We start from the raw sequence: 13,913 nt of genomic DNA, 5'->3' as shown, positions 1-13,913 counted from the left end.
GCGGAGAAATCGCGCTCGGCTCGGCTCGGCTCGGCTCGGCTCGGCCCGGCTCGGCTCGGCTCGGCCCGGCTCGGCTCGGCTCGGCCCGGCCCGGCTCGGCTCGGCTCGGCTCGGCTCGGCCCGGCTCGGCTCGGCTCGGCTCGGCTCGGCTCGGCTCGGCTCGGCTCGGCCCGGCCCGGCTCCGTCCGTCTCGGGCTCGCGCCGGGGCGGGGCTCCCCCCGCAGCGCGGCCGGGCGCGGCGGGAGCGCGCACGGGGCCTGGCTGCCCGCGGAGGCCGCGCACGGTAACGGGGCCCCGCTGTTGAGGCCGGGTCGCGGCCCTGGGGAAGGGAGTGGAGCAGGCCCTGAGGGAGTGGACGCTGTCGCTGTGTTGCGCAGCGGTCCCGCCCGCAGTGTGTGTGTGTGTGTGTCTGTGTGTGCCTGTGCGTTTGGTTTAGAAACCACGACGTGTTTTTTTCACACTCAGAATTTACATTTCCATAGTGAGATCTTCTGCTCCTTAAGCCCTTAGATGCTGGTTTTGATTGTTAAGGTAAAGTTTCACTATATTTGGAGATGGATAGGACGAAGGTTTGATTTGGAATAACAATATCACACCAATCACAGTTTGTTGTGTCTGTATTTTCGGTAGTAATACTGATTTTCCTTACAACATTTAAGTTCAGTCTTTTACTTAAACCGTGTTAGTAGTAGTGGGTCACGCCCTCAGGCTTTTTTTTTTTTTTTTTTTTTTTTTAAAATTAGTTGGCACAATGACTGACTTTGCAAAGAACCTGCACCAGGACATGGTTTCTCAGCTGCATGGCTTTGCTGCTGCTGGGGACGCAGCCAGGCTGAAGGCTCTCCTCCGGCGCTCCCCGTCGCTGGTCAATGCAGCCGCAGGGAATGGCTGGACAGCCCTCATGTACGGTGCTAGAAACGGACACCTCGAGGTTGTGCAGGTTCTTCTTCAAGAGGGGTAAGCTGTTTAGTAGACCCCATTCAAAAGCTCTATTTTGCACCTCCCTTTTTGCCCCTATCAGTTTTGTCTCAGAAGTAAATTTACCTTACAGATAGTGGCAGAATTTTCATGGCTTAAAACTCGGGAAGAGGTATTCTGTAACAGTTTATAACTAGGTTCTGCTGTTGCATCATGCTTTTTGTATTTGCTAAGAAAGTCTAAAAGTTATACACATCTCTTAAGTTACTCCTTTGATATTGAAGGTTATGTTGTCACTTTTGACAGAGGCCAACAGAATAGAACAAAGTTTGCACTCTAATTCTAGCCACTGTTCTGAACATAAATCTGGTGTATTTGATTGTTCTACTTAAATTTTTTTTCTCTGGACTTGATTTGTAATCCAGTTGAATTATTGTTAATGTAGAATGTTTGCTTCTTCGGTACAACATGACAGACTCACATTTTCCAGAGTTACTTCAGATGAAAATGTGTTAAAACTAAGTTAGAATCAAATGTGTTTTAACTGAGTTCAATGTTAATCAAGCCCAAGCTGGTCCTTCCTGAACTCCTAATTACAGAAAAAAGCAAGTTTACTTCATTCTGTAGTTAATGAGTAACTTTAGGCATAGCATTCCACAGCCTCCAGTAATCATCCCACCCGTTTTTGATTTTTTTTTTTTTTTTTTTTTTTTTTTAGTCGTACTCAAGACCTGTAGCCTCTTATGGGGCTCAGTCTGGGGCATTAGATGGACCACTGGTTCCTGCTATAATCAGTACATTCCAGTATGTAGAGGAGTATCTCAGTGCTAGATTTTCTGTTTTGAAGAATCTTTTGAGATGGTGGGGAATTTATCAGTTGGTAAATAGGACAACAGTTTTTAAAGTTATGCTTTTCATCTTAAAAAAAAGGGAATATCGCTTTTAAATGCCCTTTTCATGTTTGCTCTGTTAGGCAATTGAATATAGTTTGTGAGATTATGCGGTGGCCTCTTTGGTTCCTATTAGTTAATGCTTAGAATAATTATTTTGACAATTACAGTTGCTGGTTATATAAATATAATTGTCTATGAAGATAGTATTTCATAACATTACAGAGAATAAATCTAGAAATCTAGTCAGTTGGGTTTTTATCACAGAATTGTAGAATCATAGGATATCCTGTGTTGAAAGGGACCCATGAGGATTAAGTCTGACTCACAGTGCTGCAGAGCACCATCTCCAAGGATTGCACCATGTGCCTGAGAGCCTTGTCCAAACACTTCTTGAACTCTGTCAGACTTCGTGCTGTGAGCACTTCCCTGGGGAACCTGTTCCAGTGCCCTGACACCCTCTGAGTAAAGAATATTTTCCTCATAGCCAACCTAAACCTCCCCTTAGAGAGTTTCAAGAGCTTCATGCTATTCCCTGGAGTCGTGTTACTGGTCATGAGAGAAGTTGCTTTAGCAGCAGAAACTTGTAATATAAGTTTTGAATAGACTATTCAAATTCCCTCAAAAACTACTGAGTTTGATATAAAAATCTCAAAACACTCCTGCCTATGGTACAGTTACTTGTGTATCAGCAACATTAATATTACATCTTCTGGTTTTAAAAACTGAGGAGTCTAGTATTTATTATGTAATTTGTAGTTTACAGTGACATTTCTGTTTTACTTACCAATTTAAGGTTAGCAAATAATTAAACTGTGTTATTTTGACCTCCCAATCAACCTCAACTTATTTAAGATTTGGGTTTCTTTTTGGTTTTAATATTTAAGTGTCTGTGATGAGGCAGCCTTTCCTTATCTGTTTCACTTTACAAACTTTTGAGTAACTAAAAGATCCCTGCAGGAACCAGCTTCTGTCACTAAGCAGACGCTGTATTCTTGATTCTAATTTTTTGGTAAATCATCAAATATCCTGAGTTAGAAGGGATCCAGAAAGATCAACTCCTGCAACTGCACAGGACATCACAAGAATCTCACCATGTGCCCATGTGCCTGAGAGCATTATCTAAACACTCCTTGAGCTCTGGCTTCATGTCCTGTTACTGGTAACCAGAGTGGAAAGATCAGTACCTGCACCTCTGCTTTCCCTCCTGAGGATGTTGGAGACCCCACTGAGGTCTCTCCTCAGTCTTCCTTTCTCTAGGCTAAGCAATATTGTAAATGTTCTGTTGCTACTTCCAGTAGCTTCTAGAAAGTAATGCATATTAACTTGCTTTTTTTCTTCTTTTTTTTTTTTTTTTTTTCCATTTTGATTACTGGTTACGAGGAACAGATCTTTAGCCTGACTTTCAAAGCTCTGGTTTTGAGCCTTTTTTTAATGATACAGCATGTGGAATTTTAATTAATTCATTGCCTTTTACTACTTCATGAATTTTGGTGAATGATAATCTAAAAAGGATCAACAAGAATGTGAAATACAGCCTTGGCGAAATAAAAAGAAGTATAGTTATATTTCATCACCATGATGCTAAATATTTTTTCCTAAAGATTATCCCAGGGTATACAGAGTGTCTAGCAGTTCTTGTACCTTAATAGTGTCAGATGTATACGCTGTAAGTAAGAACAAGACAGCATCAGGACCCTTCCTAAACGTATTTACTCTAGTAACCTCAGTTCTTTTCTGTTTCTTTAGGTGTGACAGATCCATCGTTAATAAATCAAGGCAGACAGCTCTAGACATTGCTAAATTTTGGGGGTACAAACACATAGCTAATTTGTTGGCTAATGTGAAAGGTGATCAGAAACCTAGTTTTTTGTCAAATGATGTGAAAGAATATGAAAATTATTTTGGTGTGACACTTCTGGACAGAAGGAGTGATAAAAGAACAGATTCCAAATGGCTAAGTAAAAAACAAAGCCATCCAGCTACAGTATACATCCTCTTCTCAAATCTAAGTCCCTTAGTTACTTTGGGTGGAGGAAGAGAGAGCTCGCACCAACCAGAAGTAAAGCTTTGCAGGCTGTACCACAAGGATGTGGAACAGTACATGAACCAAACCGAAGAACATACCTTGATTTTTCTTGGAGTTGAACTTCAGTTTGATGTGAACATGATGGCCGCTTGCAATGGAGGGGTTCTGCAAGAAGATGAAGATGGGTTAGTTGCTTGGTTTGCTCTTAGCATAGATTCTGCTTCTGCTGAAGAATTTAAACAGAAGCATGAGGGCTGTTACTTTCTTCACCCACCGATGCCAGCACTACTGCAGTTACCTGAAAAAGAAGCTGGTAAGATGCGTAAAATGCAGCAAGTACAAAATGTATAATCAGAAAGGTATGCTTTGGTATTCCCTGAGGTATAATTCGAAGAAAAGACAAACCACTGCAAAGAAATCGTGTGTTTTCAGTGGCTCTAGAAATATTTTGATTTTAAAAGCCTGGCAATGGTTTTGTGAAGAATTTTGTATATAAGAACATGTGCATTTGCAAAGGACTATTTTCTGCAATGAAAATATTAGAGTGTAAAACTATTGATTATCATGTATTTTAAACAGTACTATTCAAATATTCATGCATGAACATTCTAAACATACAAAAAGGAAAAACATCTGTCAACACGGAGTTTTCAGTAATGAAATTATTAGTTAAAATTAATAATTATGAAATTATCAATTACAAGAAATTAGAACATAAGTCCTTTATAAGACTGTGTTGGATACTCATCTGACAAGGAAGTGTTGAAAAGTCAAGATGCCAAAGGGAATTAGTGTTAGTAAGAACATTAACAAAAAATGTTCTTAATCACTGCTGTTGTAGCAGTTTTGTTTTTACATAAGAATAAAGGGGAAGCTTGACTTGAACCTTAAATTTAAATGGAACAATACATTATTATGTCAATACCTGTAGTAGCGCTAAAATGCTCATCTGAAAAAGACTTCATACACGTAATTTTGGCAGTTCGCCTACACAAAGTGACTTTTGTGAGAAACAGGATATATTGATCTGGATGAATTTGTTTCTGAATGTGTGCAAATTGCCCTGTAGTTCTTTAACACCATGTTCTGTTGCATTTGCTGTTCTGCAAAGAAAAAGGTCTGCATAACTCATACTCCTCAACTTTTCTTGTAGCCATGATTATGATTCAAACCACACTCTGACTTTATGTGTTAAACTTCACTACTTGATTTTTCTGTGCTGTTAAAAGCTTAGTACGAATTAGTATTTGATTTTGTGCATTTTCAATGTCTTGTTTTAAAGGAGTAATAGCCCAGGCGAGATCTGTTCTAGCATGGCACAACCGCTACCGATTCTGCCCAACATGTGGGAGTGCAACCAAGATTGAAGAAGGAGGTTACAAGAAAACTTGCTTAAAAGAAGATTGTCCCAGTCTCCAAGGAGTTCACAACACATCATATCCAAGAGTTGGTGAGAATATTCAGTCGAAAGTGGCTTGCTTGTATTATATGCATGTAACTCAATTTATTTCTAGTTATTTCAGCTGCCTACTTCTGTCCTAGGTCTTCGGTACTTGTTTCTCCACAGGCTATGTCTGTCTCAGCTCTGTTTAGGATTAAGTAGTTCAGGCTTCTCTTCTTGTACTAGTGATACAGAATTGCTGTAACAATGCAAACCTTATTTCAACAAGTAATATCAATTAGGAATTCCAGCAGTATAAATGAGATATTGGCAGTTCAAAGGATCACATTTTACTTTTTTACATAAAACCAGATGACAATAAAAAGGGGAAAAGATCACAAGTTAATAGGGTTGCTTAGACTAATAGAAGAAAATACTAAATTAGAAAGAAAAAGGTAGATACAATGACCAGAAGTAAGAAAATTTGTCAAAGTGCAACATCATATGAGAAACTGATAGCAAAGAGGAGACAAAGTCAAAGGTGGAAAGGTAGTCAGTATTTAGTCAGTATTTGCATTGTCAGCAAAGTGTCTAGTTATTTGGTGTTTAGTCAAAAATACATTCTTCAGACTTCTGTGGTGAAGAGAAGGTGCTAAGAAATGAGTTTGCTGCAGAAACTGTTGTGTATGCTGGATGCATAGCTAGGTTAGTACTGCTAGTACTTTTAGCAGGTTGTATGCTTTGGTTACAGGTAATTTCTGTCCTGCTTTTCAAGCCTTGGTTAGTAAACTGCTTCTGCTAAGCATATATGTTGCACAACAAAATAAAGAGCTATCTTGCATGGGGAGAAACCCCAAAGTGAAATGAAATAAAAGCTTACTCTGGGCATGAACACAATTGTGATTTCAGTATAATTTCTGTCTTTATATGCATTAGACTGGAAGTTTTTCTTGCATTTATGTCCCTCAAATGTTGAAATATATTAATTTCGTGTCTTTTGCAGATCCTGTTGTGATAATGCAAGTAATCCATCCAGATGGGAACCACTGCCTTTTAGGCAGGCAGAAGAGGTTTCCCCCAGGAATGTATACCTGCCTTGCTGGATTTGTAGAACCTGGTGAGTAATTTAATTTTCCTTTATCAAATGTATTTTCTTAATAAGGATATTATACCTTTACAATTACAGAGAAATATATTTTGTGTTATCTCAAATTGAAGTTTTTTGCTTCCTGATGATGAGTTCTTATAATAAATACGCTTATTCTGTATTTTGCAGCTGCTGATTATAAAAGCAAAAAGGAACTTGGGTAAATAAAAATATTAAATAGTTTTCATATCATGTAGTCTTAAACCACTACCTTAAATGAAAAAAATCATTTCAAAACATGTCACCTTGGCCGGTGATGCTTAGTAAAGGATTTTAGCATAGAAAGAGTAAGCGTTAAAATGTAAGTTAAACTTAACATAAAGTCAAGCTTATGCTTATAGGTTTACGGCCTGATTGATTCTATGGCAGAACAGAGTAGAAATTACATAATTCTGGAAGAAAGATAAAGAGATATTTCAATAGCTGTATCAAGTAATAATAGTTGAAATTAGTTACAATTATAAGTACCTGAAGAACAACTCATGAAACATTCTTATATTGGGAATAGATCTTTATCACTAGTGAAATTATAGTGAATAAATATATTCAGTAAATGTGTGCAGGTTGATATACAGTGGCAGCAAGAGCAACTTTATTTAGACATTATTTGGAAGAAGTCAACATATTTATTTCTGATGGATGGGCTGTGTCCTTTAATGAACCTGCAGTCAGTGGTTACAGCACAGTACACATGTGCATATGTAGGCCAGTGACCATCAGCGTTCCACACATATACATCAACAGTTTTCTGCAGATATGGAAGCAAAGCTTTCCATTGCAGTTTCAATTTGCAGTATTGTCTGCATGTGTTAAGACAAAGAAGAATGAGTCAGGCAAACGGAATAATATGACGCAGAACTGTGAGCAAGTGGTCTAAATCTCTGTTTTCTTACTGTTGTAATTCTAAATACTGATTTTTCAAGTTGTAGTACATGCTGAAAATCCAGAAATTAATATGATGCTAGTTACAAATGAACGGATAAATGTTTCAAGAATAATTATAGGAATTATAATTATTAGTTATAATATAGTTTTAACCTAATTTTTGACATTTTAGGTAAAGTGATAATGATTTGGGTGTATGATGAATTATCAGTTCAGGAAATAAATATTATCATGGAGAAATAACTATGCTTTATTTTCAAAGTTCCATTTTGCTTTGGTGGCTGTTTTACCTTATTAGACTTTTGTGTCTTGTGCTGAGGTCTTTGCCCTGATCTGTGAACTAGATCTTTATAGGTAATTGCCTTGGGCAGTTTCAAATCTTTTGAGTCAGTTCAAAGCACAGTGTGTGATCATTGCTTGGAGTATTTTCATGAGCTGCTTGTTCTTTGCCCTTTTTGATTAGGCGAAACCATAGAAGATGCTGTTCGAAGAGAAGTAGAGGAGGAGGCTGGAGTCAAAGTTGCCCATGTTCAGTACATCTCTTGTCAGCCGTGGCCCATGCCCTCCTCCCTAATGATTGGCTGCTTAGCTGTTGCAGTGTCCACAGAAATTAAAGTTGACAAGAATGAAATAGAGGATGCCCGCTGGTTCACTAGAGAACAGGTGAAGTTCAATTTCATTTTCTTCTTCCATCGATTAGTCTGTGACTGTATTGGTTCTGGCATACAAGAGACACTTGCTTTTTCAGCAAGTCACATATACTCTTCATTTTATCGTACTACAGTTGCATTGTACTGGGATTGTAGGTTAGACACAATCAGAGAAAGACAGATATTCACAGTAATATCTGAGTTACTTGCAAGCTCGTTTAATGACATTTTTGCCAGTTTGCTTTTCACCTTTCCCTTCTATGAGACAGTCAAGTTATTTAACCCATTTCCTTAGCAGGCCTAAATTTTCATTTATAAGTAGTATTTAATAGCATTATTCATCACAGGTTCTAACAACCATGCTACCAGTGTGATGGTGGAAGTTAAAGTAAGGACTCTGAGAATTCATTAGGTCAAACATCTTTTTTCATACAGTACTATTTATGCTGCTATTAAATGTAGATTACTGTGCATTAATAAGAAATCCTACACTTAGCTTCATCAGTAGATAAAATATAGTCAAATAAAAGAGTGGCAGAAGAGACATTCACAGAAGTATTTCAGTTCATGAGTAGAAGGAAAGATTGCTTGCACAACTTAGTTTTCACAGGTTTTCCCATAGGCAACTTACAGGCTAAGCTTTTAATAACACTGGACATCTACCTAGCAGTTCCAAGTGTTTTGACTGAAGTCACCTTGTAGGCAAAGCTAGTCACGTGCAATCTCAGTGTGTTGCTGTTGACACGGAGAGCATTATTTTAAATGACTATCAGTTCTGAATACAACTAGTCACATGCAGATTGGCACACAGCTGGGAATAAATACACTTCAAAAAGGTACTAAAATGTATTCACCTTATACTTGCAACTGTTTCAAAAGACCAAGAAAACACATCTCCTGTGGCACTACATGTAAAAATAAAAGAATTATTTTTATCACAGTGTAGAGCACCATCTGGTGGTCCTTCCCATAAAAAGGCTCCACAAAAACCTTAAATAGTATACTGAAAGTCTCAACAGTTCTGCTAGGAAGAAGGTACCATTTAGGGCACATTAAGCTCGAAAGTGTCATAATTCACACGATGTGGGACTTTCTCTGTATCTACCTTGGAGAATCTCTTAGTAGCTCTTTAATAGATATAGCAATGGTAGACTGATGGATCGTTTTAGGAAGATAATTTCTGCATTAATACAGTATTAGATTCTATACAGTTCATAATGCTATCTTTTAAAGATAAAAAAATCTCTTTTATTGCAGGTCGTGGAAGTTCTCATTAAAGGAAACCAGCGTTCTTTCTTTGTACCACCAAGTCGAGCTATTGCACACCAGTTGATAAAACATTGGATTGGAATGAATGCTAATCTTTAATTCAAATAAGTGATTTCTTTGTTCGTTCTTCTATTGAATGCTTAATTAGGCATAAATTAGAACTGCTTGTCTAGTGAATGTGTAACCAAGTGATTTTCTGAGCCTTTACGTTGGTTCCAGAGCTAAACTATGCAAATTTTTGTAGGTGTTTTCAGACCTGAATTAGATTTGGACAGAATCCAATAACTATCCCAAGCAAGCAAGCAACAAGTAAGTGGAATTGGTACTGTGTTGAGTACAGGCTGTTTTTTTTGTTCTAGAATGAAATTATTATGCCTTTTGCTCTTACAATTCTTATGTTTGATTTGGTCCTCTCCCACTGGAAGGAGTCACAGCATTATAAAGAGGGCTGTCTGTCCTTGCCTGCTGTTTGAATTTCTCTACTTACATCCTCCTATTTGGCCTTAATTATTTCTTTCTCATTTTTGCCCATCTCCATTCTTTAAATTTGACCTGTCACAAAAATCTACATTCAGTGCTGAAAGCCTTACCAGCTATGGTTATTTAAAGTTAATAGCATATGTAAATAGTCCATATGTGGTATTTTGTATCTTTTCCATTAACAACCTAATTTATATTAATGTTCTAAGCAGAGCATTTACTTGTCCATTCTGAGTTAGCCTGCACTTATCCAATTGCACGTTCAGCCTAAACGTATAGGTATAACACAATACTTTGTGTTTGAAAAAGGTATTGGAGAACTATCCCCAAAAGCCTAAGCATTAGTGGTTTTATAGGATAGTAATGTACTTACTGATGCTAGGCAATGAGTAGTTTTATCCTCTGATAATTAGAAATGAAATGATTGAGTAATGAAGAAAGAAGAACAAGATATATCTCAAAATATGCGTGAAGTTCTTAGGGAAATAGAGATGCTAAGATTGTTTCTGCTGTCAAGAATCTTACAGTTGAAAGAAGTATATTAACTGCAGCCATAAGACTGGGATCGCAATATGTTAATTAAAATATTTATTTATCTGTTTTTAATGCTACAGTTCAGATTTGTGCCTTAATTTATCACGTTGTTTAAGATAATGTTGATATTCAAAAAAGGAAAGCATAGTTTTATTATTAATTTTGTTATGCAACAGTTTGTAGTCTGTCATTCTGTCATACTGCAGTAGTTGCAGTAATATCAAAAGGAATGCAAATTACCTGAATAAAATGCAATTATACTGACAAATGTAAACTTATTATTATATGGTTTGTTTATTTTGAGTAATTTAAATTTTTTGAATAGCGAATGGTCATATTTTTTCCAAAATTCTCAGCAACCTGGATTCAGTAAAACTGCTGTACAAATCCTGATTGTTCTTTTTCTTCCCTCGTCCATGTGCTCAGCAGTTTTCATGGGTTTTTGGTAAGGCAGTACCTAAGAAACTTTAAAGCAGGAAACAGTCCTGACAGACTTGGAGTATTTGGCATATTATGTTGCTTCATTCTCTCCCTTGTTTTAGGTGCACCTACAAATAAGGACTGTCAGGTTATTATCTTGAATTGTCTGGTAAGGAGAAGGAAACAATACACTGCTTCTTTTAAAAATTTATTTTACAGAGAAGGAGAGTTGTGGAGAGCTGTTGTAGGCCACATGTACCAGCAGAACTGCAGGTAACAATGACATTAATCAGTTGCAGGCTGCTCACGGAGTGAAGGAGAATATTGGAAAGTATGCAAAACGTGGTGGAAGCTAAGCAATGAAAGGAAGTTTCACCTAGTACTGTGGTGATTGCATTTAGAGAGATGAACATCAAAGGAATGAGAAGCAGATGAAAGAGGGAGGATAAAGTATATAGCAAATATAGGTAGCATAAAAGTAACTAGTTTAGTTTGAGGTTACTAGACATACATGACTAAGACCCATTGGAATACTAGTGTTTTGTGTAGAAAATTATGAGGAGTTGGTATAGAGATGTGCTTTTAACAGTGAAACTCCAAACACATTATTCCTAATCTAAACTAGTGTTAATGATCTTCCTAATTTTTTTTTTAATCTGTATAACAGTATATATCTGCAATTACAATGGTAATAAATAAATAAGAAAATTTTCACTTTCCTGCATGAAGAAACACAGAAAAAGAGTTGTATGGCAAAGGGAACAACACTTACATAATCTCTGATTTTGAGAGTAATATTGTAGTGATCTTTCATGTCTAATAACTTCAGTGTATCAACAATCTTTAGTCTTTATACATTTTCAAAATCTAGGCCAGGCTTCTGAAAAGCTTTTGAAGTTCCTTCACCAATAGAAGAACCATTTGTAGGGAAGAAGACAGATCACTCTCGTTTAAGAAAACTACTTAGATAAATTTAATATATTTAATGAAAGATTTTTTCCTCCTTTTTTATTTCTCAATTTGCTCTGTTTTTAGGTCAGGATCTGAACCTTAATTTGAAAATACCTATACATTTTCTGAAGAATAGTTACTGTTTGCAGTTTACATAGGAAATGTCAAATTAAAGAGCCAAATGATGTGGTTATCTGTCAGCAACAGCAGTTTAGGAAAGTGCCAAATTAAATTTAGAAGCAATTAAATGGAGTGTAGTGGTTCTGACTAGAGTATTATATGAGCCACACCTCCAGAAGATCTCAATAGTTCAACTTACCCACAGCAGCAGCAGCTTTGGAAACAGGCTGTTTTTTCCCACAAAGTTAATGTGGTACATTAAGAGAATAGCATTACTTACAAAACTATTGGGTTTTACAAAAAATATTGGGTTTTTTCTGTACTGGGAATAATGATCTCTCTTTTCTCCCTTGCTTCTACAATGGTATCAGACAAAAAATAGTACTCATTATATCAGATGTACAAAGCAGAAAAATTTGGAGATGCCTTTTATCCCACTTTGCCTGTGTACGAAAAAGAACTACTTTCTGCTTCAGTATGTAATTTGAAAATACTACATATTTTACCTATTTTTATAATAACTTACAGATAATAGAAATAGTAGCTTAATAAAGCAGAAAAAGATAATTAGGTCCTTGAACACAAATCAAAATTGATACTTCTAAAAAATCTCATGCAATGTAATGACCTTTTATGTAAGTATGATACTGGTTATGATATTTTTACAAACTTTCCATTTATCCAAATAAACCTACTTCTTTTAACTCGTTTTTATCTGGATATATGTCAATGTGTGAAAAGCAGAATCATTCCAGTATTGATTCTATAATTTGAACATTATGTTTTCTATAGGAGCATTGGGAAGTCAGTAAATGGTTATGTTGAAGTCTGCTGCATGTGAGAGAAAAACGGGTGGATGTCAACAGGCTGATTAAAGGTAGACCAGTCATGATGCCTTACAGAATTAAATATACTAATCAGATTCTGAGCTTAGCAGACAGAAATAGAAAAAGAAGTGGAACAAGACTGTGGACATTGCTCCCTCTTTTATCTTTAATTTTAATTAGGTAATCTGATTGATTAAGACTTTTCAGACAAAGCTGACATTTTTGTATCTGCTGGGTAAATTAGTTATTTTATTATCTACTTTTGCTGTAAAGAGTTAACTGCTAGTCCTTTATTACTTCAATGATTTGCTGGATATGTGCATACTGCATATCATTGCTCACTGGGTTTGATGGTACAGAGGAAGGTAAGTCTAAAGAAAAAAAAAAATTGAACTGGTTATCCTATTAAGCCTTTGCAAGACAGCTAACCCATCCTTCCTGAGCTTAGAAAAGAATACTGTTCACAGACAGTCCATAACAGCAAGCCTCTGAGGAAAATGAATATTGGCTCATGGCAATGGTAAGGATAAACCTTTTTTCTTTAAATTAGACTCTTTTAGATAGTATTCTGTAGCTACTAATTGTTACAATTCATCATAGCTTTTATTAAATATGGGAATTCTGCAGATGTTTTTCACAGTGAGAAAATATTACTATTTTCCTAAATTATTTTTAAGATGGATATTTGATTCCTAGAATATAGATTATTTTATTTTTGCATATAAATGCTATAAATTTCATAGTACATAATTTTGGAAATTGAAGCCTACCTGAATGAATTTCCATTTGTTAGAAATACTGCCTTTCTGCAACCAATATTTCACACTGGAATATGAGGAGTGTTATGATAAGACTACAGAATTAGTAGTCAAGAAGGAATTTTACATGTTGTTGGGTAGAGAAGATTACATTTTCATTTTTCAGCACTTAAATAAGCCTGGATAGTAATTTTTTTCCTCCTTCTAAATTTCATCATCCTGCAAACTAAACTAGCTTTGATAAAGTATGTCCTTATTTTTTTTCTAAGGAGAGAAGCATTCTAACATTCAGCTAAGAAATGTAGATATTTTCTCAAGACCTCTACCAAAGCTAAGAAGAGTGTATGAAATAAGTGCCTCAAATTCTTTTGTCATTCTAATTCTAAATTACTCCTTAATTATTTTGCTGTTTAAATTTAAATTGCTGTTCTGGAGAAAGTGACCCTGGAAACTGCATGGTCAAAAAATGTCGTGTCTTAGTTTTCCCATTTTAGACACCAGAAGTCAAATCCTAGAAGTTAGGATAGGATGATGGATTTTGCCCTTATTGCATTCTATGAACAATTGAATTTCATATGTAATTATAATTTATATTTCATAGTCCCAGACATTTTGAAAATAAAATGTACCTTGTTTTCAAAGAAAAATTTCATA

General features: G+C 36.3%; 2 protein-coding genes across 4 annotated transcripts in view; both read left to right on the top strand.

Moving 5' to 3' along the window:
* Positions 1-245: 245 nt before the first annotated feature.
* Positions 246-10,468, top strand: NUDT12 (nudix hydrolase 12). Its single transcript, XM_066339678.1, has 7 exons — positions 246-283; positions 744-957; positions 3,558-4,150; positions 5,120-5,287; positions 6,222-6,335; positions 7,714-7,913; positions 9,158-10,468. The coding sequence occupies exons 2-7, from the start codon at positions 752-754 to the stop codon at positions 9,266-9,268; spliced, it is 1,392 nt and encodes a 463-aa protein (XP_066195775.1). The 5' UTR covers positions 246-283; positions 744-751; the 3' UTR covers positions 9,269-10,468.
* A 2,271-nt stretch (positions 10,469-12,739) lies between these two features.
* The window catches only part of LOC136374356 (uncharacterized), a 41,089-nt gene continuing 39,915 nt past the window's right edge, over positions 12,740-13,913 (top strand). For 2 of the 3 annotated variants that reach the window (XM_066339676.1, XM_066339674.1), the window contains exon 1: positions 12,740-13,021. The gene's annotated coding sequence lies outside the window, so the exon portion shown is untranslated. Of the gene's footprint in view, positions 13,022-13,273; positions 13,561-13,913 lie in introns of those variants that run through there. The other variant, XM_066339675.1, reaches the window with a different exon arrangement.

The sequence above is a fragment of the Sylvia atricapilla genome, chromosome Z (assembly GCF_009819655.1).
Source record: "Sylvia atricapilla isolate bSylAtr1 chromosome Z, bSylAtr1.pri, whole genome shotgun sequence".
Taxonomy (NCBI): domain Eukaryota; kingdom Metazoa; phylum Chordata; class Aves; order Passeriformes; family Sylviidae; genus Sylvia; species Sylvia atricapilla.
This window is presented reverse-complemented; position numbering and strand designations above follow the sequence as displayed.

Bases quoted from the DNA above. Each gene is read 5' to 3' on its own strand.
- NUDT12 (XM_066339678.1), top strand. From the start codon at position 752: ATGACTGACTTTGCAAAGAACCTGCACCAGGACATGGTTTCTCAGCTG. The intron at 4,151-5,119 runs GTAAGATGCGTA...CTTGTTTTAAAG, and splicing joins GTTACCTGAAAAAGAAGCTG to GAGTAATAGCCCAGGCGAGA. The intron at 7,914-9,157 runs GTGAAGTTCAAT...CTTTTATTGCAG, and splicing joins GCTGGTTCACTAGAGAACAG to GTCGTGGAAGTTCTCATTAA.